Below are 26,947 nucleotides of genomic sequence, written 5' to 3'. Positions count from 1 at the left end.
GCATCTGCTGAAAATATTTATTTTGGGCATCAGATTCATTTATCTAATCTAAGATTTTAAAAGCAAGAAGGCCTTTTTTTTAAGCTCTAATCTTGATATATTTTACTTTATTACATGAGCTGCTGAGAGAAAATCCTTCAGCTGAAGTTTTAAAACATAGCAGCTATATGTTGACATTCCAATATACAGTCACTTTGAATTAAGAAAGAAGAAATGGCGTATTTTTCTGTCATGAACCCAACTCTGACCACTTGAGATTGTAAATAATGACAGCACCACGGTCTTCTTCAATGGATGAGACAATCGGTGTTCCAATGAGTCATTTTTAATGAGATGAGATCTTCCATGCTCCTTCAAGAACATCAGTGTTTCTAGAACATGCCACAGACTGGCTGTCTGCTCATTTATACAGAACTGAAGTCAGCGTCGGCGTCTCGAAAATAAAAAAACAAACTAGTCATGGATTCAGTCATTTCTTGATACAGTGTTCAAACAACAGGAAATGCTCAAAACCGTGGAGGATTCATTCATTGTCACTAAAAGTAACGAAGCTGTAACGGACACCAGAACAGGTTTGACCTGCTCACCTCTGATCCATACTGTTGAAGGTAGAGACCGGCTCATCGTCCTGCAACACATCCACAACTTTACAATACTCACTCCCATAATGCCCATGTTAGGTTCCAGTTCTAATATCTTTATGCTAAATCATTTCATCGATACAGAATTTTAGAGTTGATCCAAAGCCACTAACTCAACAGTATCAGTCTTTTAAGGCAAAGTGATCCACCACGCATATTAACGGCGGGGGAAACACTGGGATACTTTGGGCCTTTTCATGAGATTTGCCTTTACAAAAAGACATAACTGAACAATTAAACAAATAAATAAACTGTGCCTAGAAAGTAGAAGTCCGTTGTGTGTATCACATATTGTTCCATGTGGCTGTGGTCTGGAAGAGCCTCCATCATAGTCGAGGTAACTGGCCGCTATCGGGCCCGACGCATCAGTCTATGTGCATCTAATCTGTCATTAGATCTTAAGAAGACGGAAAATACCACAGGGCTCCCCTTCAAAGTCCGGATGTTTGAATCCAGTTTCAGAGCTCTCTGCTCAGTCTCAGAACAATCGCGATGGAGCGCGATGATTTCGGCTCGCATGACAATTCATCCAAAGGGGAAAACATACACGGGTGCTGCTCGGTTTAGTTCTACTTCCAACAATGCTTCCAACGCTGCCACGGAAGAGTCGACGCTAACAAAACTCGCCTCCAGTTGTGGTGTTCCTCCAAAGATACAAAAAGAGGAGGAAGTCAGCCGGGCAGGCACACCTTCCCGGCAAACAGCAGTCCGACAATGGTGAAGAATATGGACAGAACGAAGAGTACGTAGGAGGAGCCCACCACCGTGTTGTTGGGGAGCTTATATGGCTGTCCTCCAACCTCTTTGATGTAGAAGCCGATGGGGAATATGAGAGCAGCCATGCAGAACAGGACCACTGTGACAGAGAAGAAACAGAGGGGCAGAAAGGAGATTAAACAGGTACGACACACTTACATGTGTAAATCTGATTCTTCTTCTCAACCCTAAACCACTTTCTTTACCACCTTCTTAAAGCAGCTTTCAGGTATGAACATGTTATTAAAACGACCTCCAGTGAGAACCTGCTTCATATTTTTCCACATTTAGAGCCAAGTGGAGTGCAGCTCCTGCTCTGTCATATAGAACAAACTCTGTCTCTTGCCTTTAAAAATAGAAACCATCTCACCTGGATTCACTTTGTCAAGATGCTCATAATTACCAGACTAAAAGCTTTCCTGAAATTCTGACGTCGAGGTAAGCCCCATTTATTTCACAGGAGATTCTTAAGTAGCATCTCTTACTTTCACCGGCATTTTATAAACCACCTGCAGTTCCTTTCTGACCCTGATGTGGTGCTTTTACGTGATAATAAAGCAACTTTGCAACAATTTTCATAAATCCTGTTGTATAACAGCGGGAAACTGGACAGAGCAATTATGTTTGCTACGGTTGCTGATGCTTTAAAGGAGAATATGTCCTCAGTCTTCTGATGCAGAACATTTGAGACCGCTTGTGTTTTGCTCTCAACTTAGGAGGACGATGACCGTGAACACCTACTCCCCGTGAAGGCGATCCACCGGGCGTATCGGGCGGCCTCGCGGCGCCACTGTGACATCACCAGCAGACCGCAGGTGACGGTGAGGGAGATGATGCCCAGGATGATGAAGAAGAGCGTGATGATCCACTCTGGGGGCAGCTCCGGGGGGATGCAGGTCCGGTCTCGGCCGTGGATGGTCTGGCACTGCCGGACCAGGCCCACCGTCAGAGAGCCTGGACGGAGACAGAACAACAGGCTCCAGCAGAAGGTAACACGTGCACAGAGAGAAAGTAAAGTTTTTAGGGGCTTTGATTATTTATTTGTTCAGAGATAAAACATCAGCCGTGCTCCACAGTACACGTCAGTCCAGATGGTATTTCAACCAGAAAGTGACTTGATACAATGTGTAGTTACAGCGTAATGGTAGCTGGCAGCCTGTTTGATGAGTTTGCATGCTTCATATAACAAACTCAGCCTGAACATGCATCATCATTTGCTCACAGTGTTGGGGAGGTTACTTGATCAATGTAATAGGTTACAGTTGCCCTGTTGAAAATTATAATAATGCAACTATTTTAAATAGTTCATCAAAATAAAGTAACTTAGTACATTTGATGACTTTTTGGTTACTTTTCTTAAGTGTTAAACTGAGTAATTAAGCTGAAAGTCCTAAAAACATCAACGTAAACCATGCAGTGTAATCAGATCAACAGAATAAATGTTATATTCTACAGATAAGCTTTTTATGGAAAAGTATATATTCGGATGTAACCGCCAGCATTTTGATATGTAACTCAGTTACACGTGAATATTTACTCCCCAACACTGTGTGCTGACTCTGGCTATAAGACATGACGACAGGAGTCCCTCTGATTCCCTCACAAAGCCTGGTGGCTGCTGCCATGTCAGGTAGGAGCATATTAACAGTAAACACACACATACACACACATTCGGAGGCCAACAGAGATACTGCATCTGCTCTACTCTGCATCCAGTCTGTCTGCATGGAAGACACAACATAAAATTTGCAAAATGAAATCCTCCCACACCTTCATTTGTTCTTTTTGCCTCCCTCCTTTCTCTTTCTTATTATCCTCAGCAAGCGAGTTAGTGCCTGCCAAGCAGACACAAAGGGAAGAGGAGCTTTAAACATCTTATGGATTGATGGATTTATTCAGGGGCGATTTAAACCCAGCGACTGTAGAATTCATACAACTGTCACGATGGCCAAAATTACAAGTAACTAATATCACAACGGGTGCAGGACAAACACGGAGACAATTTTTTAAATAAATGTGTAAAATATGTAAAACAAGTCCACAAAACAGATTGTATTCATGCTCATAGTGCGACTCCCATATCCATCAGCCCTTTAAATATTTGTCGTTGAAATGGCTTCAGCTCCTGATCCTGGATAAAGTGCTGGGTCCATGAAGGGAACATCAGGCCTGGACCACACCCTCCTGCCGGCTGACCTATCCCCCTTCTACACAGGATATCCTCTTCCATTTCAACACATCCTTTCATGCCGCAGGGTGGGGGACAACGTAAATAAGGGCCTTTATTTCCCTGCATACTGGACTTCATAGCAAAACAACAAGTCCAACATAAAAGTGTTTTTGCCTCATGCCAGTGTGGAAAGTGGCTTTTGTTTTGAATGAATAAATAAACTTGAGTTAGTATGAAGGAGAGCCAGCATAAGAAAAAGTGAAAGCAGTAAATTAGTCATTGTACATTATACGTGCCACAAATACTGTGTATGCTTATCTTGGTATGGGAACGTCAGGTATTACTGGTGTATTATACAGGAAACGGACGGATATGTTATGGAACACTGTATGGAAAGCTATCAGTCCAATTCTTCTTTAAAGGACTAGGTTTAATTATTGATGAACTATTAAGAAGTTATCAGCGTGCATGTTCACGGTGAGCTTGAGCCTGCTATATTATCATTATTATATTATTATAAGTTTATTGTATTGTTTTTTTCTTCTTCTTCTTCCATGTGTTTAAAAATCTAGAGAGCCAACTCAACGACAGAGCTGAGAAAAAGAAAAAAAAAGATTTTTCAAAATACGTCACGACTGAGCCCGAGGAACCTTAATTCTCCAGGTGGGAAGAATTACTCTCCCAGGAGGCCTAATTAAAAGTCCCACATCTTTATTCCCGAACAACACTTCCTGCCTTCAGGTTAGTGCTATTTGGCTAATTAGGCGAGAACAGAAAGCTTTTAGTACAGTAAGCACAGTACAGTCATTTCACACCATTGTTTACTATGAGGGAATGGGAGGTAAAACCGTCAGTGTGTGAGCTGGTCTGAACTACAGTCCACTTTGTACCGTGACCATTTAGAGAGAGCGATTTGGTGCGGGGTTACTCATTTAATTATGCAACAAAAAACTGCTCGTTATGTACTCAACTTGCTGCGGCAGTCAGGGTTTGTTTTTACAACAAAACAAATGCTGTAATAACCACTTGGCACGCCGGCTACGTGCTTATCTCTGCTCCACTGTGGCATTAGGATGGAGGCGGACAAGAACCCCGGGCAGCTGTGCATATACTGCGGTGGTATGGTTGTGTGTGTTGCATCAGTTTTAGTCAATGTTTAGCTTTCGGACTTTGCATCTGAATATTACTCTAATATGCAATAACCGGCGAGGCTGTGGGATTCGGTAAACGCATGTGTTCAACGCTTAATTCTAGGATTGAGTGTGCAATCATGGAAATGTGCCTCCCTTCAAATGATGCTGACTGGCTTTTACAAGGATCATACAGGTCATAACTAAAGTAGTCATTTAATCCAGAACAACAGCTGTTGACGTTGATGTAGATGTAAATCTGAGTTATCCGATCAGACACAATCATTTGTCCCTGTAGCGGTGCAAAGTAAATGTATTTTAACATGATTTCAAATCTCGAACAGAATTGTCGATTGTCGAGTTGCAGTGTGGGCAACGTAGGCACAAGGAAGTGGAATGAAAAAGACAATATCTCTGGATCTGCTGCATGAATTTTGATAGTGTTTTTTTTTTCAAACAACACAATAACTGTACTCACATTTACGTTCAAATATCGCAAAATCTTGATCGGTCAATGTACGTGACATACAGCTTTAACACCTTCAGTTCCAGTAAGACGAGAACAGATACAAATACAGAAATCCTGCATGTGAAATAACCAAAACTTTGGCAAAAAATTGTGTTTTTCGTGTTGAACTAAATGGCTGATTGAGAAAATGAGTTTTTAGGGCCTTTAAAGTCCACTACACTAAAACGACGCAGCATGTATTTACAGTACGAGTGGCTCCTGGAGAGAATCCCCTAATGTTTGTGAGCGCCACACTCCTTACTTTACGTTGAAAGATGAGTGCAGATGATCTTGCAAGAAGATGATGGGCACTTAAACATGTTAAAATACCACAGAACAGAGGGTGACACTACTGGCACTAGGTTGTTACTTTCCTACCCAAACCTTTGCTTGACCTTTGCTGAATTCAGCAAACAATTTAGATCGTTACTGTTTCCCTTTTATTTTTTTGTTTCATTGCCACTCATTCTCTACATGCAACATCTCTGTCCAATCCTTTAAAAGCTGGGGTCGGGACTCTCCAAAGGGTCCCGAGATCAATCTGGGCAGCCACCAAAGGAACACATCTGTTATCTGTGATAACCTGTTGATTCTTTTGAATGGGTCACAAGCCAAACATGTTGACCACCACACTCCATTGACAACTGAAAACACTCTGACATGTGTACTGACTTCACATCATATTTATGTGATTTTTTTTTTCCCCAGCTACAAACAGATGCCATTTCCCTACTTAGAGCTCCATTTCCCACCACAGCGATATGACCTGACCACATTTAACTGTGCAGGAGTGGGACAAAGTGCAACAACAACGACCTACCAGCTGACTCTCCAGTGCTGATCCAGTCCGGGTTAACGATGCTGGCGATGGCAAAGATGTCTGCAGCGAGGAAGAGGCATCCTGATATCACGGTGAGTTTATCCATGTCTGTGGCCCCAGGTGGAGGTCAGTGTATTTGTGCCTCTCTCTCTCTCTCTCTCTCTCTCACCTAAAGGGAGGCGGGACATGTAGAAGTCAGTAACCTGAAGCCAGCCATCGTTAGGGAACTTGCGGTGATGGTGAAGGGGTCGGCTTGATCCACGATCTGTCTGCACATCGTGTTTGATCCAAGGCGGTGAGATAAGCAGGATGGTCCCTCACAATATCCCGTTTCATTTAGTCCGCCAACAGCCGAGCCTGACCCGACCAGCTGGCCCTTCTTCAGCCCCGGAGGAGAGCGAGTCCCTGCACGGGATCATGGATCACTTTAGCTCCGGGATGCTCCACCACATCCCGGAGACTTTAGCAGAAAGCGAGTTGGAGACTTTGCAGTAATCGCTGATTAAATCTGCAGCAGTGAAGAAGGATTCATGCAGGCAGTCGACTTATTTCCTGAGTCTGCGTGGAGCCCCGAGCCCCCACCCCCACCCCCCCTTATGGAAGCTGTTTCTGTCCTCTGGACGCACACAGACGGGAAACACCGCCCATGCTCAAAAAATAAAAGCGCTTTTCCGGTGCTTCACATTGTCGCACTGACACACACATATGCGGAACATCGTCAGTTAATCTATTTAAAAACCTTCTCAAACGCGGAGCAAGTGTGTGTTTCAGCAGGACGGTCCTCTCTCCGCAGTTACAACTCAAATGCAGGCAGCTCGCATCTCCAGGTCTGTAAGTGAACAATTCTCGCGAGATAATCTGTAAATTGCTCGCGCTGCTGGTACTTTCTGCATCGTCATAGATTACGCAGGGGTGACCATTTAAAAGGATTTCCCAAAAACATCTCTGGGCGCAGTTTGGCAATTTAAGTAACACCTCCACACTCATGTAGTCACATCTACAAAGCGGCAGTTTCTTTTACACTACGAAGTTGTAAAAACCATGTTGACTTGACAGTTCATTTCTATTTAGTCTGTCTAAAGAACAAGCCAGCAAGTGGATCTGGAGTCAGGATTGTTTTAGTGAAATGCTTGTTTCCAATGTCAAGATGAAACTCATGCGATATGATAGTATCAAAAACATAAACACCACAACAAAACACATACAACTCCGTAAGGTAGATAGAATTTATTCTTTATTTTACATTAGCTATACAGTTAATGTGGACAGATGAGTGGAGCACAATATTGTGATGTGCCAGAGCAGCATCAACTGAATATATACTGTTACAACACCTATAAATACCCGGTGGCGTCATGACATTGTATCCCTCAGAACAACAGCATTGTTGACCTCTGCCTTGTTTCTGTTTTTGTCTAAATGTAGAGGAAACAACATCTGTTGTGTAGAGTACAAGATATAACGAGGGAAGGGCTTTAGAGCTCATCCACGAAGGGAGTTTTTACGAGGTTGCCGCTGGACGCCATAGTCTTCTTGCCAGTCACAAATGTCTTGGCAGCCTGCGAATAAACAGGAAGAAAGTTAAGAGCACCATTAATAACGACAAAACACTTTTTTCACTCAGTAAATGAAAGACCAAGAACCAGACGTCTTACGTTGGCGACATCAGTCAAGGAGACGTTGTCAATGTTTTTGGAGACTTCCTCGGCGGAGCGGTAGGATCCCTCGGCCAGAGCCTGAGTGCCCATGGCCTCCAGGAAACCCTCCGACGTCTCCAGTGACATCAGGAACTGCCCCTTCAGCTGGGCCCTGCAGAGAAAACAGAGACGACGGTACAATAATGCAAACCAGGAGGAAAACCTTTGACTTGATGTGTTTTCTTCTCAACGCTAAGAATGAGCGTGAAATGAGATGTTTTAAATAGTCCAGTTGACTGGATGAATGACTAGATTTGCAAAGGCCAGCCATACATACAGAGACAGACACAAATTCCTTCCTTATAGTTAGATACAACTGCGCCACCTACTGGCCAAATGGCACCAAATCTGTGATGATCACTCAGACATCCTATTTCCACCAAATATGGAAGCAATAGGACAACGCTATCAGGAGATATATTTTTTCATGATATAAGCGATGCCCACAAAGCAAACTTCGGGGGCAAGTTATAGTAAAACTGTATGGAACATCAAAAATCTGAAAAAGTAACATTTTCTGGACGGTCCAGAGATGTTCTGTACAGAAACTATTTTGTTTCTTAGACGTACGGTTTAAAGGTTACAGGCCAAAATGTAAAGTTGGTTTTAGAGCCACCATCTGACGATGCACTCCCTTGAGTTACCAGCAACACACTCGCAAACTGAAGCAGATCAGACGAACGGTTCTTGAGACATGCAAAGGACAAGCACATGGACAGAGATTCCTTGCTTTGATAGTTAGATAAACCCGTTTTTTTTAAATTAAGAATTGACTTCTTAACGCATTCATAATTTAGACTACATGTTTATAAAGAGGCAACATATTAAAGTAGTGTCTCTGTCCGTCTGTATGTCTTACTTGGCCCGAGTGAGGTCGGCAGCGGTGACTCCACCATCAGCAACAGCCTTCACCTCGGCTAGAGCGGCCTTAATCACCTGGAGAGACGGAGGAGGACAGATATTACAGCAACACACCTTACGGTTTCCTGCAGCTACTTTGTTGAACGGACTCTTGTGATGACGTTTTGGATACTCACATCACCAGCAGCTGCAGGCTGGGAAATGGTGTAGACTCCAAACAGACCAGAGTCAGAGTAGCTTGTGTTGAAAGCACTGACCTGAAAAAGAAAGAAATGGGGATAAATGTTGAAATTATGATTTAAACCAGTCACCGCCTCGACATAGTATGAACCATTTTAAAGGTTTCTATCAAAAACTGACAATCACTCACATCAAAGGGGTCAGCAGTTGCCTGAGCAACACCCTGGACCAGTTTGCCGGAGGCGCATGAGCCCCTCTTGACATGCAGACCGGCTCCCAGTAAATGCTGCAGCACACTGAAGGCCAGAGCCTCGCTGCTGCCCGCTGCTGCCGACTGGCTCACCACCGCTGAGTGGAGCAGACTGCCGGTGCTGGGCAGGCGAATCTCACCTAGAGAGAGGAATTCAGGGCGTTACATTACAAAGTTTAAGCGGTGGCAGTTTTTTTTGTTTTTTTTAAAATGGCGGTTCAGCTCACCTCCACGATACTGAGCCGTGGCCCCGGTGGTGCCGGCCCCGCTGCGGATGTTGAGGAATTGCTCCCCAACTTGCGTCAGCACCGTGTGGTCCACACCTGAAGGAAGGACGAACATCTTACACTTAACGATTAAGGAAAACACTGGGTATATTACTCACTATAACGTGCCATAAAAACACATCAAGTTCATACAATACTGCTATCACCATAAATTACAAATTATAATGAACCGTACCAAGTCCAACAAGAGCCATTCTTGAGCTTGTGAAATTGTTCTGGACAAACTGGTGCAGCTGGAGAAAGAAATACAAACATTAGAAAAGGTTTAAATGGGTAATATTTACACCATAAGTCTTTAGAAATGAACATTTGAAAAAGACTTACATGCCCAGACTGGATGTTGCCGACCATGTGGTTGGGACAGTACAGGGAGTTACAGAGAGCATTCTTGTAGGCGGCTTCATGCAGACCTTCAATCACACCTGGAAAAGACAGAAAGAGGCACGATCACAATGCAATATGCTCATCTTAAAGCTGACATTTTCAATGTCTTCTCAATTGATAAATCATTATATCTGCCTGTATGGTGGAGACTTCCAAGAAACAGTGATTGAATTTGGTTCTAAAGTCATCTGCTTTTGTCACTCAAGTAAATAACAGATTTTTATGGGAATTACCAGACTTTTGTTGAAAATGTTTAACCTAGATACTGGATGCTTTGACATCTTTCTTGTCATTTACAGCCGAGACGAGGTCAAGGATCGCAGCTTTAACTGTGGCAGTACTGTCAACAAGTATAATCAAGCATCAAAGAGGTCATTAATCTGGTCTGGTCATGATTAATCTGGTCATTAATCAACCAATGTGGACAAACAAATCCAACAATACTTGGGATGAGGTCCAAAGTCAGATTATTGCAGGCGAAATAACCATAAACCGTGTTTCCACCAAAAGGTTTATGGCAATTTTAGTCCCGGGACTACTTTTCAATGAACTTGCACATGTAGGCATCAGTAGCATTATAAAATGCGGTATTTAACTGCACAACAGCTGCTCGGATAAACAACAAGATCAGCAGCGCTTGTAATTCGTTATCCATGTTGAATTTACCACTGGTAGTCCGTGCTGATTTTGATTGTATTCTTCCAGAAAAGGATCATGTAATTGGGTCACGGATGGACACGTTGTGACTGATAAGACCCAATCAAGAAGCGGACGTGGGTGTCTGTGTCATTGCAACGGAACTAAAGGCCCACCTATTTGAGCACTCTGTGCAGCTTGGGCCCTGTCCCTCTTTACTCTGGGCGTCAGGTCTGACACCTCCCATGGCCGGAACTCTGGGGCGGTGGTCACGTTGATCAAATACTCCATCACTGTGTCACTGCAGACGAGCAATGAAGAGGGAGAAAATCATGTAACTCAAGCTCAAACTACAAGTTCCTTTCTGTTCCAAAAGATACTCAAAACATATCTACAAACATGGGACACGGTCCCGATTCCTGTTCACTTGTGACTCGTGTTGATGTTATTCAAAGACTCACATGTCATCTCTCAAGCAGTCAACGGTGTAGATCATGTTCTCTCTGGAGGAAGTCACACTGCAGAGGAACATGCAGACATCCAGGTAAGAATGCTGATCATGGAAGAAACTTGTGTTCAATAGTTTGTTATGACTTTTCTAAGAGGTTGCTGACCTCAGGTTGCCTCCCACTGCCTCAACACCCCGGCATATCTTGAAAGATGAAGCTCCTTTGGTTGTCTGGAGAAGCAGAAAATGCAAGTCAACACCGAGCTAAGACAGACAGTTCGTGCTCGACATTGGGTATAAATAATACTGTGTGAAAACTCTGGGAGAAAGGACCAAATACTAAATGACCAACAGTTGTTTGAAACTGTAGCAAACTGTGCAGTTTCATACCAGGTTGGAGGCCAGCCGGAGGAGGTGGGTGACCCCCTGGTTTTCAGGGGTCTCATACCGACAGCCGGCCTTGACAAACACTCCGATCTTGGAGGCTGGGGAATAGTTCTCCAGGGAGGCGATCACCAGTCCACTGGGCAGTCTAGTCACCTGGACAGGACACAGAGATATGTCCTTAAGTTTCATCATTCCATTACATAAAGAATAGATAGACATTAAGTTCAAACATGTCGGCCAATGATTCTCATTTTAAACTTTAAACGCTCAAACATAAAAGACATGAGCAACATCTGTTCCGACAAAGCCAACTCATCTCTTCATTCTAAGATTTAAAAACCACTCTGTCTGGACGGAGCCAACCCATCCTCATCACCAACATACATGGACGTCCTGGAAGGCGTGGGCAGCCCCCGGAGAGAGCTTGAGGCCAGCCAGGGGCTGACCAAGGGACTGGCCTGTTCTGGCAGCCACATGGAAGTGTCTCTGCGGAGAAGAAACACAAGTCAACAACCACTGACCTGCACATCCTGCGGCTGAAACTTAACATGCTCGGCGGCCTCGGTGTACTCCACCTTACGGGCAGCCTGAGCCGCGTAAAGCCTCGTCTGGAAAAATAGAGAAGATGGGAAGGCGGGACATTACAACTCTCTATGTGTTGTACTGCCATGGCTGACTGATGCAAGGGATGTTTGAGGGGAGGGAAATCAGAGGCATGTAAGATGGTGAAATGATGGGAGCAGTGGTGGAAAGTTTCTCACCATAACTTAAATAAATAATATTCAGTTAGCACATTACAACAGTGTGTTCAACATTAGTTGTGAAGGTGATGCTAAGTCAAGTCTACAAGAAGCTAGCTCTCACTTCTCAGACACTGAATGGAGTAAATTGGGGTTGCCAGTGAATGTAAACGTGTACCGGCCTGTCAGTTGTTTATTATGTAACGTTATGAGTCTGGTTACTGCTGGTTGAGCAAAGGGTCACGACTAGCTGCTTCCTCATCTGCTCATCATCACACCGTGACCGGACACGACCCTGAGTGTTTACACCGTCTGTCACTCACACGAGGAATGAAACGGACTGCTAACGCTGTCCCGACACACAAAGATAAAAGGATTGTAACGGAGTCCTTACCGACAGCTGACTTATTCCCCGAATCCCCTTCATCTCTCTCCTTCAGCCAGAGCAATATGGCTGACGTGAAAGTGTCCTACCCACAATCCCTAGCGCGTTCCCTGCTCGCAAAAGTACCTCGTGGATAATGTGCGTGCGCCCCCTGCTGGCACGGAGATGAATGTGACACAACAACAAACTGAACAGTAGAGAAAGAAAGAGATTTATTGACTGCACAAGCCACACTTGTTTTGGCATTATGCACAGAGATTGTGGCAAGATATTTCCAGGCTTAGTACTGATGATTGAATGAGGGATTTTATTTTATTTTATAAATGAATAAATTGTTTAGGTTCACAAGTCATAGAAAAACATACAAGCACATCTTAAATGTCATGTACATAAATCTATATTCACTAAGAAAGACTATTTTCTGTTTTATACCATAGTATATCTTTATTGTGTTGTTTCTATATTATCGACACATATATTTAAATGATTTTCAGTGTTTTTATTTTGTCATTATTTAGTTGTTATATTATTGGTATAATCAATATTTACCTGTTAGACACAGTTTAACATTTCAGCATTATCAATTTACTTTAATAACAACCAGCCAGGGGGGAAAAAATAGTATTTCCGGTCGTTTTCAGCGTGTGTCGCCAGTGCGCATGTGTGGTATTCCACACGTGGGGTGAACGATTGAACTGGCTGCATGCAACAGAGCTTAGAGAGTTCGTAGTGCCACAAAATATTACTGACACAAAACTTATCTCGGCTTTTTGTTGCCCTTTTTAGCCCAGGTGAAAGAAAATAGTCCTCCGTGAAGCATTTCGCCGAGAGGGCCGGAATACAAGAAACCAAACTATTCACAATGGTAAGTATTGATTCAGAATGAACTGACAAGCTAACAGACGAGCTAACTATTAGCTCACGTTAGCTAAAGTAACTAGGCTGCAGCGAGAACTAACCTTTAACTCATCACGTCTACTTGTTTGTTTACTCTATGTGCCTCCTTCCCGTTGTTAATGTGGTTGTTTATTGTTTTGTGACCAGTCTGAACCCCAAGTCAACCCGAAGGCCTACCCGCTGGCCGACGCCACGCTCTCCAAAACTATCTTGGACCTGGTGCAGCAAGCCTCTAACTACAAGCAGCTGAGGAAGGGGGCTAATGAAGGTGAGGAGACCAAACTCTTGCGAATAGAATGTAACTTACGTTAGTTAGTGGGTTCATGTAAGATAGTAATTTGATTATCCACTACTTTCAGAGGTAATGTAACATCAGGGAAGTGTGTGAAGCGTGGTCCTAAACACAGCTGGGTTTTGTTAGGTGTCTCAAATCTGTGCATTTAAAAGACTGACCTGGTAAAGTAATATCACTAAGACTTTATCAAACCACTGTTGTAGATTAAGTCGATCATACAATGAATCAACTTTTGTCAAGCAATAAATGTGCATTATTTGCTGGTGCTGCTTCTCAAAATTATGATTACAATGATTTTGCTTTGAACTGTTTTGATTAAACAAGCAATTTAAGGGGATCACTTTGGGTTCTGGGAGGTTGTGATAGATGTTTTGCACTATTTTTGTTTTACTACATTTTCTATAGATTAAACAAGAAAGAAAGAAGTCTGCTGAACACTGATTTAAGTAATGATGATGTAATAGTGATAACGTGCACACGTACTAACTGTGTTCTCCTTCTTCCCCCAGCCACTAAAACCTTGAACAGAGGCATCTCTGAATTTATTGTGATGGCTGCTGATGCTGAGCCGCTGGAGATCATCCTCCACCTGCCACTGCTCTGTGAGGACAAGAACGTCCCGTACGTGTTTGTCCGCTCCAAGCAGGCCCTGGGACGGGCCTGTGGGGTGTCTCGCCCCGTCATAGCTACCTCAGTCACCATAAAGGAGGGGTCTCAGCTCAAACCGCAGATTCAGTCGGTTCAATTGGCTATTGAGAGACTGCTCGTCTGATTTCTGTTGCACTGTTGTGACAACGTCAAGACAAATTCCAGATTGAAGTGAATCTTCTGTTTTTGATGTAAAAAACAAAAAAGCTGTAATGCATGACAAGAGAGTATAGATGTTTTTTCTTTTTTTACTTCTTCAGACAGTGCGTCTACTTTTGTGTATCAGTTTGCCATTGCATCACCTGATTCATAATAAAAACATTTTTTTTATTTAAACCCTAGTGTTCTGTTAATTTCAGTGTTTTCATTCAGATTGTGTAGTTTACCTTAAATTAAACAACCTCAGAAGTGTCCCATGTCATTTGTAATTGATATTAGTTGATACATTTGGGGATGACAATTAATTTCAGCCCTAGGCAGGGCAATACGCTGCTGAGGTCATTTGCATGTTTTCATTGGAACCAAATGCAACAGCAGCTAATATCTGAGTTTGTTAAGATATTAACCCTATTTGAAAATATTGGATTCAATTTGAGACCATTTATTCAAATACTTGTTACATCAACCAGCTAAGGACTTACTGACGTCACCTGGTAAGTGGTTGAGTGTGAGAGACTGTGAGGGCTTGAGATGGTGTAAATAAGAATGGGACAGCACTTTGCTGCAACATATCACGTTACCATGAAAACGACAAAAAATATGATGTACAATTGTGGGCCCAATCCCAATGTCCCCCCTTATGGACGCACGGGCTTTGAGGCGCGCTCCCGCGAAGTCCGTGAGGGTTTAGGGATGTCACATCGTCAAGTGTTTGAGGCTCTTGCAGACATTTTGAGCCCTTTATGAACCCTTTCCGTAAGTCAGCATGGTATGCTAACTCAGCATGGTATGCTGATTTAGCCTAAGGGAATTACCCACAAATCATTGCAATGTGATGTTAAACACGGGGTAACCAGTGGACGCATGGAGAAGTTAAAAAAAAGGTAAACAAAGAGGACGGCTCACGTGTGTTCAGCCTGTCATATTAAATTTACTCAGAAACATTAAGGGTTAAAGATGGAAGAAAAAATAAACATGAAATCAGAGATTATTTATTCATTCATCAAATATTTGATTTTGTCATTGAAGCTGTTTTGACAAAAACGAGTAAATAGATTATAAAATCACCTCTCATCTTGTGAGGAAAGAGCCAGGAAGACTTTCAAATCAGGGACTACAAAGTATAAAATAAATACCCACAATTGTACATCATATTTTCTGTCGTTTTCATGGTAACGTGATATGTTGCAGCAAAGTGCTGTCCCATTCCTATTTACACCATCTCAAGCCCTCACAGTCTCTCACACTCACCCACAGGTGACGTCAGTAAATCCTTGAAGGTTCAGGATTTGTGGGTTTAGGGGGGGACATTGGGATTGGGCCTATCTCCATTTGACGGCTTTCAACCACCTGCGACAATGATTCACAAATCCGCGCACTTCAATTATTGGACTGCGCATGTGTGGAACCCGTCCTTCAACCATGACTACGGCCAGTGGGGGAGTGGCTCAAACTTTTCTCTCAGAGGCGAAAGTCATGGCCGGTCCTCCTGTTGTTATATGGAAGCAAGAAGTGCAGCGTCTGTTGCGTTACAGAGAGCTGGTCCCCCGTCTGGAGGACGCTTTGGGGAAATTCTCCAGACGAGACAGCGCAGAGGTGATCCAGCCTGTGCGCTGCACGCTCCCCCTGCAGAAACACCACGGGTAGGCCTGCACTGTACTTCAACCGGAGACATAAATTAAACATTAACAAACTGTTGCTATTGCTGGCTGACACTCCTTCACTTTTACAGCGTCCTAGGATCAATGCCGACGTACATGGAGAATGATGGAGTTCTGTGCACAAAGCTCGTGTGTTTCTACCAGAGGGAGGCTGGTTCAACTCTGCCAGCCATACAAGCAACAGTGATGCTGCTGGACCCAGAGTATGGGAACGTAAAGGCTGTGAGTAAAACCAATGCATGCATAAATTACTCTAAAGAAGCTACAATAGGCTGGCTCTAGTAACTCCGCATAAAAACAACTACTGTAAACATTTAGGTCCTGCGGGTATGTTTACCAGCCTCACCAAGCCAGGCCACATAACATGTTTCCAACCTGCAGGTCATTGATGGAGACGAAATCACAGGAATGAGGACAGCTGCGGTCTCGGCCATCTCTGCTAAGGTACTTCCATTTTTCCCACTACTATTCATGCCCGTTTTGTAACCTTGCGATGTTCTAATTATGACACTGTCCTGCTGTGTTTTTGTCACACAGCTGCTGATGTGCCCTGAAGCAGAGGTTTTGGCCATTTTGGGGACTGGCAAACAGGCCTTGACTCATTACAATGTCTTCACAGAAATGTTTCCATTTAAAGAGGTAATTACAGTACAATATATAAACCTATTGGCTTCCTTGCCCAGAGTTATAGGAGAAGATTGATACTGATTGATATTGATAACTGAATGGTGATGTACAAGTGCAACTGTCACACTTCCCCTGCATCCTCACAACAGGTGCGTGTGTGGAGCCGCACGAGACAGGGAGTGGAGAGGTTTTGCCGCTCTGTCAGTGGTCCGGTGACAGCATGCGTCTCAGTGGAGGAGGCGGTGAGGGGAGCAGACGCCATAGTGACGGTAACCAGCAGCACAGAGCCAGTGCTCTTTGGTCGCTGGGTCAAACCAGGAGCCCACGTGGCCGGTGAGAAGAAATGATAACGCAGATAAAAAAATTAAAGAGGAAATAAGTGAGATTTATACATCAGCATTTCCCACTGTGTTTCCTCTCCTGTTGCTGAGCAGCGGTGGGGGCTTGCAGGCCAGACTGGCGGGAGCTGGACGATGTGTTGATGAAGGAGGCGGTGGTGTACAGTGACAGCAGGGAGGGAGCAATGACAGAGTCCGGTGACGTCATCCTCTCTGGGGTCAGTCTGTCATTTCTCACTGCCTCAATACCTGAACGGTGTGTTATTGGCTCCCTTTGCAGAATGTATGCAGAGTAGAAAATATGATTGTAGATCTCTTGTTTTAGGCTGAGGTGTTTGCTGAGCTTGGAGATGTTATTAATGGGACAAAACCTGCACACAGAGAGAAGACAACAGTCTTCAAATCCCTAGGTAAGCACTACTTGATATGCCCAGTCCATATTATGTGGAAAGCACTTTTCTACAATTCAGTACATCATGACTTGTTTTATTTACAGGAATGGCAGTTGAAGATGCAGTGTCTGCTAAGCTGATATTTGACCAATGGAAAGCCAAAGGCAGCCTACCATGAGGTGGCCATGTGTTTCAACCCTGACCTCTTTGTTACACATTCATGGCCCACAAGCTAATCAAGATCAAGGCAATATAATACAGGACAAGAAATAATATAGTTCAGTCCAAATCGTTTTACTTTAGATTACCCATCCTGACAAAAACAGCCTCTGCCGTATAACCTGACACACCTGCCGAAATAATATACTTTGCATTGACATTTCACGACATTCTATACTTTTCGACACTCTGTACTATGACCTTTTTTGACGAGCTTACTGTGACTTTTTTATGACTTTCTTTCGACATACAGTACAATACTGTGACTTTTTAATGATGTTTTTCGACATAATATACTATAACCTTTTATGATTTTACTCGACATTCTAAACTTACTTTTTTGGGGGGTTTTTCAACATGCTATACTATGACTTTTTCATCACTTTTTTATGACATACAATACTATGACTTCTTTCAACATGCTGTACTAGGACTTCTTTTTTACTCTTTTCGTCATGCTATACTATGGCTTTTTTGTGTTTCGTCATGCTATACTATGATTATTTTGTGTTGTTTCGTCATGCTATACTATGACTATTTTGTGTTGTTTCGTCATGCTATACTATGATTATTTTGTGTTGTTTCATCATGCTATACTATGACTATTTTGTGTTGTTTCATCATGCTATACTATGACTATTTTGTGTTGTTTCGTCATGCTATACTATGATTATTTTGTGTTGTTTCGTCATGCTATACTATGACTATTTTGTGTTGTTTCATCATGCTATACTATGACTATTTTGTGTTGTTTCGTCATGCTATACTATGATTATTTTGTGTTGTTTCGTCATGCTATACTATGACTATTTTGTGTTGTTTCGTCATGCTATACTATGATTATTTTGTGTTGTTTCGTCATGCTATACTATGATTATTTTGTGTTGTTTCGTCATGCTATACTATGACTATTTTCGATTTTTTTTCAACGTACTATACTATGACTTTTTTTGACATACAATACCATGACTTCTTTCGACATACTGTTTACTGACTTTTTTATCACTTTTTATACATGCAATACTATCACTTTTTTATGGCTTCTTTCGACATGCTATACTATGACTTTATGACTTACTGTTGAAAATGTCATTGCATATTATATCATTACAATTTAATGAAATTCTCTAAATTGGCATTTAGTAATCAAAACTTTGAGAACCCCTGTTTTAGTAGCAGTTGTTATTTCAGTATCTGTTTTAGGCAAATGTTCGTGAATGTGATGTGAATTCTCATGTCTTCCTGTTCCTCTTTTCTCCTCAGATGACAGCTGAGGTCCAGACTAAAATTGAGGACGGCATCAGCCAACGGCGTCGAGCATATGTCTCAGAGACCTTAACCACCCCATGTGGGCAAATAACAATTTGCATTTGTTTTTATTACTAAACCAAATAGCTGTCCTACCTGTAGACAGACAGGTAACAAATAAACGCTACATTACTGTAATAAGACAGAATTGACTAAGGCAGCTGGATTGGTCTTAATTAATCAAAAAGTGAACTGAATCAAATTTGTGAACTCATTCAGCAGACTCTACAAAGCGCTACCTTTTAATTTATACTTTGAAGCTTTCTAAACGGTTGTTTTCCACAGCAATGCTCTTCAGGACTTCAGTTGGCTCCTATTTTTATTTAAACTTTAAAATAAAAAATGTCTGATTTGTTGCACTGAGGATTTAACTCTGAGACTTTTATATTCAAGTGTGCAATGTCCCGACAGTAACCTGATGTTAATATAAACATGTCTTTATTAACAGAACCCTGACTAAATATAACAAATGTTTTCTTAGCTCACCAGTTTCTTTCACATGTTGCACACCTGTTGTGATCAAGTTTGATTTAATAAAAGCTTTAAAAAATAAATTTAAATCTATTGGTTGTCTGTATTTTTGTAGCTTTTCATAAAATATTTGGTTTGTGTTTTGCTTCGAGAGAAAATTGTGTAAATAGCATATCGTGAACTATTAAAAGATGTCTCAAACTACAATACAACTTTTTCATACATTTTTCGACGTTGTACAGTTTTTATGACATTTTTTCCGACATACTATACTACGAATATTATGACTTGTTTCGACATACTATGATTATTTCATGACTTCTTTTCAGCACGCTATACTATGACTTTTAATGACCTTTCAATATTCTATACTATGACTTTTTTTCCGACTTGTTTCTTTTAGAGGTCTTCTTTCAGAATTAATTTTGTCACATCAGGTTTTTTTACATGCTATACGATGGCTTGTTATGACTTTTAAGACGTTTGACAGACTTTACTATGACGTATTTTTAAACATCCTGTGACTACTTTTTAATTACTTTTTTAACACAGTGTACTGTTGTGTTTTTTTGATCTTTCACATATACTATATTGTGAGATATAAAACAATCATTACTTGCAGTCTGACACTATTTCCCTGAACTGTTATGTTGGGACAGAAATTATTAATTATTACACAAAGCATTTTCGATGAATTTATTTGCTTTAAAAAAAAAAAATCACCACATTATGCAAAAATTAAACCCCATTTAGCAAGAAAGTAAATCCAAGTGTGCACTTCCACTGCACCATTGAAACACTGATACAATTAATCCAGATTTACAGTGGTTCCCCAGAGCACCCATGCAATTTGATCATTGCTCATTACAAAATAAAAGGTATTTGCTGAATAGTTAATGCTCATATTGTATAACAAAAACATTAAAATCTTTCACAACATTCGAGCGTGAATAAACCAGCTCCTCGACTTCATAAAACACGGGAATAGATGTGGTCAAAATCAACAAGAACTTAGTGGGAACATGAAATGATGATATAACCGTTACAGACAGATTGAGAATGAACCTTCACAACAACACCGGCTGCACTGCACCTTCACATGCTCGACAGTCAGTCATGAAATACTGTGTGTGTGTGTGTTGACACGCAGCAAGAAGAGAGAAATGGATTCATCTAGACAGCTTTTAGGAACAAAACAAGATAATTATCTAGCAGAGACCGTTTTAAATGCTCGCTAATTATGGAGACTAGTAATTATTACGTATCTTAGCAGCTGCTGCAACAATTGTAATAAGTCATCTGAGGGCTAAACTCTTTCTGCATGTCGTCATCTTGTACACGTTAAAACTAAATGAAAAGGAAGAGACATGTTAGTATTCGTGGAGTGACTACACAGTAATGACCATTGACTGAATTTTGGCGACACATGTAAACAAAACGGTCTCTAAAGCAGAGCTGGCATGACGATGGAAACAGGAGACATTAAAACTTCTAAACTACATTTTTTTTTCTGAAAGTAAAATTTCATCAAGGCAGCAGGAATCTCTTAGTGTGTAGGGGGAACCAGTGCAGTGCAGGACCTCCTTCTCTTGTAGAGTTAAATCCACAGTATGTCATGATAAAATCACATTCGAGTAGCGTTTCTCCAGTGTCTGAGAAAAATGACACAAATGGCTTTTTTTTTTGTAAAATCCTCCCTCTTTCTCCCTAATCAACCCCAGATCAAATCCCCACCCTCACATTCCCCTAGGCCTGAACAAAGTCACGTCATTCCCGTCAAACTGAAAGCACAAAACAGATGTAAGTAAACAGAAACCAGAGCTGAAAGCTGCTTAAATCTGTGACGTTTTTCAGATGGAGGTGTGGACTACCAGAGCTTCTACATAAGCAAGGACACAAGGGGTGAATAGATATTTGGGGAACCCAGCCATCATCTTCTTTCTTCCGAGTAGGCGAGTTCTTACTGCAACCGTGTTTTCTTTTTCCCTGCGGTCCCTTAGAATAGTCTGCACTTCCTCCTCCTCTTCTTGGTGGGCGGGGGGCACAGCACCGCTCTGATGGCTTCGTCAAACACCGTCTTAAGGCCGCGCTGCGTCAGAGCGGAGCACTCCAGATACTTTACTGAGCCTGGTGGGCAGAGGAGAGGAGAGAGCAGAGGAACAAGTCAGCAAACCAGGTTGATTTTTGGTTCATCATCCTCGTACATATAGTAGATATTTTAAGGCTTGAGTAAGATGAGCAGGTGTTTTTCTATCAATTTAACAGTATGACTTAAACACGACTCTGTAAAAAAAGGGTGTTTCATTTTGAAACCGTAACAGTCTTGACCTTAAGATGATTTAAACGTTTGTATCTGTGCATGCGTGGTGTTTGAACTGACTTATTTCTTTAGCCATGGCCAAGCCCTGAGGGTAGGTGATGGGGGAGAGTTTCTTCTCCCTGAGCTTTTCGATCGTGTCCTTGTCGTCTCTCAGGTCCAGCTTGGTGCCCACCAGGATGATGGGCGTGTTGGGGCAGTGGTGTCTCACCTCAGGGTACCACTGAGGGGAGGAGAGAGGGGCACAGCACGGCAGATAGCGTGAAACGTGAGTGAATTGACATTAAAAAAGAGATTTCAGTGAACATGTTTCAGTCCTGCTGTTAGAATGTATGGCATTTATTCCCGTTACTTTATCTACTGAACTCCAAATAATCCTCTTCTGTTCAACTATTACCGTTGAGGTCGTTTTAACAGGAGGAAAAAAACAAACATACATTTTCATAAAGCAATACAATGTGCCATACGCAAATCTGAATTACGGCCAAGTCGAGGTGAACCTGCACGTGACCAACATTGACAAACAGTGGTTCTCTGCCTGGAAATATGTTTATTATGGCAGCATCATTACCTCACACACAACATTTTGAAAGTCTTGTGCATAACATTCTGCATTTTCTATCTCGTTATAAACTTAAACATCTGAAAATAAAGTTCTCTGAGTAAGTTTGCTTTAGAGTTCTTCTTATTCCTCCACACATGCAGGTCTGACCGTGAGATGTAATGGAAAACAGCTGACCTTATATTACGACTATCGACAGATGTGACACACTGCAGTTGTAAAGAGCAGGTTGTTCTCACCTTGGCACGGACGTTTTCAAAGGAGGCGGGACTGACTAGTGAGAAGCAAATCAGGAACACATCCTGAGGAGAGAAAATGATAAACATCAACACAACATTAAAACCGTAATCCTCACTGTGGAGACGTTTCTGTTACAACTGGTAGAAGAATCTTAACGTTACGATGAATCAACTGTGCGATGCTGAAAATAAGCAGATAGACAATGTTGACTTAATAGACTGAAAAGGTTCAGACATGAGGGTTCACAAAACTAGACAAATCTGGACTTTGTTGGTTAAATACACATAAACTCCCACTTTCAGCTCCCTGTGAGTCGTTGGCACAGAGGCCAGATTGTTGTCAGGACAAAGAGTGCAAACAAGGGCTCCCTTTCACTTCCTCCAGACAGTGTATAGGTACTATGGATACAGGGCTCTACTCTGCCGAGTGCAAAGACTCGGTCTTAAGCATTACAACTGCTGCTGAAGTGAAAGCAGTGTTCATGCCAACATTGTCTGGCTGATGCTAGTCTGTGCACAGCAGTGGTGTGAGACGCACAGTTGTTCCTACGATGCGTGAATGCATATACATACCGTCTGAGGGTAGGACAGAGGCCTGAGCCTGTCGTAGTCCTCCTGTCCCGCTGTATCCCACAGGCCCAGGTTTACTGGCTTCCCATCAACCATCACATTGGCAGAGTAGTTGTCAAAGCTGTAGGACGGGGGAGGTGCACATTAGGATCCAAATCAAACGTACAGTGAAGAGATTGAGTTGTGCATAGATGCTAATGCATTTCTCAACCAATTTCTGACCATCTCACAGCTGTTCATGAGAGGTGTGTGTGTGTGTGTGTGTTACTTACACTGTGGGGATGTACTCTCCAGGGAAGGCATTGGTAGTGTAGCTGATGAGCAGGCATGTTTTACCCACAGCCCTGGGATTAGAAAGCAGAGGAGCAAAGATTGACAGAGAAAACTCAACGATGAGGACTGAAGATTGCTGCTTGATTTGTTGTCACATTACAGAATATTCTTCAGTGAAATCAAGCTAAGAGCGAGACAGTTTTATAGTGAATATGTGGTATCTTTACAAGTAAGGAAAGCCTGGTTTAACTGTTATCAATTGAGTTAAGCTTTTAGGGTTTGAGTGCTAATTACATTATACATTTTTCAAGTATGACTTTGCCAGTACTGAACTTGGGGTTAAGAAGACACTGTCCTAGACTCGCAGGCAATATACTGACCTACTACATTAAATGATCTGCTGTAATGGTTAACCGTTTCTCTCGATGGGACGTACCAAAAAGCTGACAACAAAACTGTAGGGGTGTAACTTTGTATTATAACACAAACTCGTGATAATGTCCACAGCTGAGCTGAAAAATGGTTTACAGACTTAAGTAAATCTGATTGGGTCAAAGAATGCATTCACGTCTGCATACATTGAATGCCATTAATACTGTGAACCATCAGAGGTCAGAACTAATACCTGGAAACGATGACACAAGATTTAAAATAAATCTTAAATATGGCGTTTTCCTATCAGACATTTAAAATGAATTATGCATTACTATGTTGGTTTGAAGTAGACTTTTGAAGTCAACCAAGTTCAAACATAAGCTTTGTATCTGCTTTAATGTTCAAATGTTGTTCTAAAACTTCTGATAACTAAATATTTTACTAAATAAATGTTTTTTTTAACATTTCCTGCCCAAGGAGGAATGAGGCATTTAGAGATCACAGCTTGTTTCAACCGGTTTAGGAAAAATAGCCATGATTTGCAGACTATAAATGCTAGATTTGACTCTCTTTTATATAATCCCAAAATGGACTGGGTTCTTCAGATTATATAGGATACCTACTGGTATTCAGTTGTTTTTAATTACTGGGTGCTATACATTTGGGGTGGGACTTTGTTGCATTTTTGATATCCTATGAAATAACAATAAAAAGAATAATCTTGTTCCAATGCCTCACGTGGCTGTATGGTTAATGACAAACATATGAGTTGTGACATTTAAGATAAATTCAATAGTGAACAACCCAAGAACTTCCACACACGACGAGTCATCCCGTAGCTGTCGACACGGCACCGCGTCCGTCAACTGACACGCTGTGACCCGTTCAGTCACACCTAACTAACCCAGCATGGAGGTAAATCCGTGTGACCCAGCTGGACCGGAGAACAGGCACAACAACAGCTGTCGCTCAAGTTGCCATGTTATCTGGGGCTCGTTAGTGTTGGTAACTGGGTCAACGAAGACAACTGTTAAATAACCGTATTGCACGAGTCAAACCGGGACATTTTACAGGTCGAAGTAATGATTAAAAAAAGGATGTTTTAACGTACCCGTCCCCCACCACCACACACTTAATGGCCTGCATCGGAACCTTCCAGCCAACGGTACAGCAGCTCGATCCCCAGTTAGCTTAGCGAGCTAACGGCGGCTACAATAAAACCGGTCCGGTGTCGACTCCAAAGTACCACGTGCACAAAGCGTGAGGGGCCTCGACTGCAGTCCAAAAAAGTTGATAAATGTCGTTACAGAAATTATCCGGTTTGTCTCCTTCTCTGCAACAGCCGGTGAAACTTCCGAGCAGGCAACACCCAGAAAAGAACAAAAAAAAGATCGAGGGGAAAAAACGCCCACAGTTTGGAAGCTGCTGCTCCCGAGATCCCCGCGAGTCATATCCGGTCAGAGCAGGATGGTCAAACACTGCCATCTAGTGGTGACAACGGAGCATGACACTGAGCTCAATAAGAAGGACCAGTGTCACATAACAAAACTAGACTCGTTAATTACGGTGATGGGAGAAATATTATTATTTTTCCTGAGCAGAGATTGCAAAGATAAAATGCAATAGAATAGCCCTCAGTGTAGTTAGTTGGATAATAATTCATAATGCATAGATGTGTAAGACGATTTTTAACGTTGCAGCTGGTCGAGGTGGAGCTAATTTATTATCTACAGAAACTAGTAACTATAGCTGTCAAGTAGATATATAATCTATAACGGGTTTCTTTGAAATGTAGTGGAGGACAAGCAGAACGCAGAGAAAGTAAGTACCCCTTACTCTTTGAAGTAAATAAATAAATACATTTTATTTCCACCACTGGTTTGTTTGAATGACAGCTATTTTAGGAACGTATCAGACTTCCCTATAAAACAAACTACAGAACTGAGTCTGGATGTGTGAAGTGTGAACGACTAAACAAAGCACCTATACTTTGTTGGCCCATGTGAGTACTTTTACTTTCATATATGGCTTCTGGTCATCTTAATGCAGCAGCGTAAGATCTATAATTTGATCTCATATTCAAGGGTTTTCTCCCTTAATGTTTGGTGAACAAAAGAACTGGATCTCAGATGCTTAATGCATTGAATAAATAAAAGACGAATTGTGGCAGAAAATAAATTCACTCGATTACAATTGTGCAACTTTGAGGTAATTCTACTTTATTACATATTTTATTTTTATGCTTAAATTCAACTATTCTTCAGACGGAAATAATGTATTTTTGCTCCACTACATGTATCTGACAGCTATAGTTACTGGTTAGTATGTACATATGAACACAAGAGGACAGCACTTTACAATTTTACAGTTTGACTGTCAAACTGCCGTCTATGATAATACCAAATCTTTAATGACAAAAAAAATCTAAAACACATAGACACACACACACACACACACACACACACACGCACACACACACACACACACACACACACGCACGCACTTTATCTCTCATCACAGTTTCTCTCAGGCCTAAAGTATCATGTATCATCTTTGTAATGGTTTTATTTCTCCATCCATTAATCACTGACTCCATGGCAACCCCTAAGTGCAGCACACACACACACACACACACACACACACACACACACACACACACACACACACATCAATACATTAGTAACCTTGACTCTGGATCATGTTATTGGGGGATTTTCCCAGCAAACAACACATTAATAGGATAAACGCCACCATTAAGCGGGGGTAAAAGCAGAGGAGAGAGATTAATGAAGGATAAACAGGCCTGTCGCTGGCACATCAGGGAGGCTGTAAAACACAGTGGAGTCACGCTGTGGGACCTCGGGATGTCAAACGGAGAAAATGCATTTTAGAGGAAATCTGTTCTGAGGCGTCCACACATCAAAAAAAAAAAAAAACTCAGCATATTTTAGAATTAAGTGTGCCTTGAATGAGTTTCACGGACCCGGGGCTTTTCAAAAAGGTTGTTCACAATGGACTGCATGCAATGGTTGCATCCAAATTAGCAGGAAATCAACTACTGTATTTACCAAACATATCACATTTAGAGTAGTTCCTCTTTACAGTTCAATATGTCTGTGTTAGGCATGTGTTGTTATTATTTTTCAGCTGTTTGTACCCGTGCACTTTACACAGACGATTTGGCCGCTTCGGAGCTCATGAAGGGCTTCTTGTCAGACCACTTTTATAGCAAAAAATACTGCTTTAACTCTCTTTCAACCCAACATAACCCAAATATGCAGCACTTTTGTGTTCTCAAATTACCTTGTATTCAAGC

At 41.9% G+C, this 26,947-nt stretch overlaps 5 protein-coding genes and 1 long non-coding RNA gene across 9 annotated transcripts; 3 read left to right on the top strand and 3 right to left on the bottom strand.

The window, feature by feature from the left end:
- Nucleotides 1-283: 283 nt before the first annotated feature.
- Nucleotides 284-6,859, bottom strand: LOC142951684 (uncharacterized protein C16orf52 homolog B-like). Its single transcript, XM_076093397.1, has 3 exons — nucleotides 6,026-6,859; nucleotides 2,139-2,351; nucleotides 284-1,497 (listed from the first exon to the last, which is right to left on the bottom strand). The coding sequence occupies exons 1-3, from the start codon at nucleotides 6,129-6,131 to the stop codon at nucleotides 1,313-1,315; spliced, it is 504 nt and encodes a 167-aa protein (XP_075949512.1). The 5' UTR covers nucleotides 6,132-6,859; the 3' UTR covers nucleotides 284-1,312.
- On the top strand, nucleotides 3,388-6,170 carry LOC142951686 (uncharacterized). The gene is made up of 3 exons (XR_012954599.1): nucleotides 3,388-3,653; nucleotides 4,140-4,308; nucleotides 5,914-6,170. It is a non-coding gene; the product is annotated as an uncharacterized LOC142951686 (long non-coding RNA).
- A 378-nt stretch (nucleotides 6,860-7,237) lies between the features above and the next one.
- On the bottom strand, nucleotides 7,238-12,375 carry uqcrc2b (ubiquinol-cytochrome c reductase core protein 2b). Of its 3 annotated transcripts, XM_076093394.1 has the most exons (15): nucleotides 12,290-12,372; nucleotides 11,731-11,763; nucleotides 11,540-11,641; nucleotides 11,159-11,308; nucleotides 10,935-10,999; nucleotides 10,782-10,838; nucleotides 10,497-10,621; nucleotides 9,625-9,722; nucleotides 9,476-9,533; nucleotides 9,241-9,336; nucleotides 8,954-9,153; nucleotides 8,760-8,840; nucleotides 8,582-8,658; nucleotides 7,681-7,834; nucleotides 7,238-7,584 (listed from the first exon to the last, which is right to left on the bottom strand). In XM_076093394.1, exons 1-15 carry the CDS (start codon nucleotides 12,320-12,322, stop codon nucleotides 7,501-7,503), a joined length of 1,413 nt encoding a protein of 470 aa, XP_075949509.1. In that variant the 5' UTR covers nucleotides 12,323-12,372; the 3' UTR covers nucleotides 7,238-7,500. The 3 variants fall into 3 exon arrangements, with proteins under 3 accessions (XP_075949509.1, XP_075949511.1, XP_075949510.1); XM_076093396.1 differs by lacking the exon at nucleotides 11,540-11,641 and having other exon boundaries at nucleotides 11,677-11,763; nucleotides 12,290-12,375; XM_076093395.1 differs by lacking the exon at nucleotides 11,731-11,763 and having other exon boundaries at nucleotides 12,290-12,337.
- A 562-nt stretch (nucleotides 12,376-12,937) lies between these two features.
- Nucleotides 12,938-14,456, top strand: snu13b (SNU13 homolog, small nuclear ribonucleoprotein b (U4/U6.U5)). Its single transcript, XM_076093399.1, has 3 exons — nucleotides 12,938-13,145; nucleotides 13,325-13,445; nucleotides 13,982-14,456. The coding sequence occupies exons 1-3, from the start codon at nucleotides 13,143-13,145 to the stop codon at nucleotides 14,242-14,244; spliced, it is 387 nt and encodes a 128-aa protein (XP_075949514.1). The 5' UTR covers nucleotides 12,938-13,142; the 3' UTR covers nucleotides 14,245-14,456.
- A 1,299-nt stretch (nucleotides 14,457-15,755) lies between these two features.
- Nucleotides 15,756-19,329, top strand: crym (crystallin, mu). Of its 2 annotated transcripts, XM_076093159.1 has the most exons (9): nucleotides 15,756-15,922; nucleotides 16,012-16,162; nucleotides 16,322-16,384; nucleotides 16,478-16,579; nucleotides 16,717-16,900; nucleotides 17,002-17,123; nucleotides 17,231-17,315; nucleotides 17,402-17,476; nucleotides 18,780-19,329. In XM_076093159.1, the coding sequence occupies exons 1-8, from the start codon at nucleotides 15,756-15,758 to the stop codon at nucleotides 17,473-17,475; spliced, it is 948 nt and encodes a 315-aa protein (XP_075949274.1). In that variant the 3' UTR covers nucleotide 17,476; nucleotides 18,780-19,329. The 2 variants fall into 2 exon arrangements, with proteins under 2 accessions (XP_075949274.1, XP_075949275.1); XM_076093160.1 differs by lacking the exon at nucleotides 18,780-19,329 and having other exon boundaries at nucleotides 17,402-17,558.
- A 648-nt stretch (nucleotides 19,330-19,977) lies between these two features.
- LOC142951681 (ras-related C3 botulinum toxin substrate 1-like) lies at nucleotides 19,978-25,050 on the bottom strand. The gene is made up of 6 exons (XM_076093393.1): nucleotides 24,743-25,050; nucleotides 23,256-23,327; nucleotides 22,987-23,104; nucleotides 22,414-22,476; nucleotides 21,676-21,835; nucleotides 19,978-21,422 (listed from the first exon to the last, which is right to left on the bottom strand). The coding sequence occupies exons 1-6, from the start codon at nucleotides 24,775-24,777 to the stop codon at nucleotides 21,292-21,294; spliced, it is 579 nt and encodes a 192-aa protein (XP_075949508.1). The 5' UTR covers nucleotides 24,778-25,050; the 3' UTR covers nucleotides 19,978-21,291.
- Nucleotides 25,051-26,947: the final 1,897 nt, after the last annotated feature.

This window comes from Anarhichas minor, unplaced genomic scaffold (genome assembly GCF_050575085.1).
Source record: "Anarhichas minor isolate MPS153535 unplaced genomic scaffold, ASM5057508v1 ptg000017l, whole genome shotgun sequence".
In the NCBI taxonomy this organism is placed as follows: domain Eukaryota; kingdom Metazoa; phylum Chordata; class Actinopteri; order Perciformes; family Anarhichadidae; genus Anarhichas; species Anarhichas minor.
Note: the sequence above shows the minus strand (reverse complement) of the source record. Positions and strands in the feature narration are given on the sequence as shown.

What these genes read in the sequence shown, in the direction of transcription:
- uqcrc2b (XM_076093394.1), bottom strand. Translation starts at nt 12,322, where the DNA reads ATGAAGGGGATTCGGGGAATAAGTCAGCTGTCG. An exon ending in ACGCCTTCCAGGACGTCCAT is followed by an intron (nt 11,309 to 11,539) that starts GTATGTTGGTGA and finishes TGTCCTGTCCAG; the next exon opens with GTGACTAGACTGCCCAGTGG. An exon ending in GCCGACCTCACTCGGGCCAA is followed by an intron (nt 7,835 to 8,581) that starts GTAAGACATACA and finishes TTTTCTCTGCAG; the next exon opens with GGCCCAGCTGAAGGGGCAGT.
- LOC142951681 (XM_076093393.1), bottom strand. Translation starts at nt 24,777, where the DNA reads ATGCAGGCCATTAAGTGTGTGGTGGTGGGGGACGG. An exon ending in GGAGAGTACATCCCCACAGT is followed by an intron (nt 23,105 to 23,255) that starts GTAAGTAACACA and finishes CCCGTCCTACAG; the next exon opens with CTTTGACAACTACTCTGCCA. An exon ending in GGCCATGGCTAAAGAAATAA is followed by an intron (nt 21,423 to 21,675) that starts GTCAGTTCAAAC and finishes TCTGCCCACCAG; the next exon opens with GCTCAGTAAAGTATCTGGAG.
- crym (XM_076093159.1), top strand. Translation starts at nt 15,756, where the DNA reads ATGGCCGGTCCTCCTGTTGTTATATGGAAGCAAGAAGTGCAGCGTCTG. An exon ending in AGTATGGGAACGTAAAGGCT is followed by an intron (nt 16,163 to 16,321) that starts GTGAGTAAAACC and finishes TCCAACCTGCAG; the next exon opens with GTCATTGATGGAGACGAAAT. An exon ending in AAATGTTTCCATTTAAAGAG is followed by an intron (nt 16,580 to 16,716) that starts GTAATTACAGTA and finishes TCCTCACAACAG; the next exon opens with GTGCGTGTGTGGAGCCGCAC.
- LOC142951684 (XM_076093397.1), bottom strand. Translation starts at nt 6,131, where the DNA reads ATGGATAAACTCACCGTGATATCAGGATGCCTCTTCCTCGCTGCAGAC. An exon ending in CAGCACTGGAGAGTCAGCTG is followed by an intron (nt 2,352 to 6,025) that starts GTAGGTCGTTGT and finishes GTCTCCGTCCAG; the next exon opens with GCTCTCTGACGGTGGGCCTG. An exon ending in GTGGATCGCCTTCACGGGGA is followed by an intron (nt 1,498 to 2,138) that starts GTAGGTGTTCAC and finishes TCTCTGTCACAG; the next exon opens with TGGTCCTGTTCTGCATGGCT.
- snu13b (XM_076093399.1), top strand. An exon ending in GAGGAAGGGGGCTAATGAAG is followed by an intron (nt 13,446 to 13,981) that starts GTGAGGAGACCA and finishes TTCTTCCCCCAG; the next exon opens with CCACTAAAACCTTGAACAGA.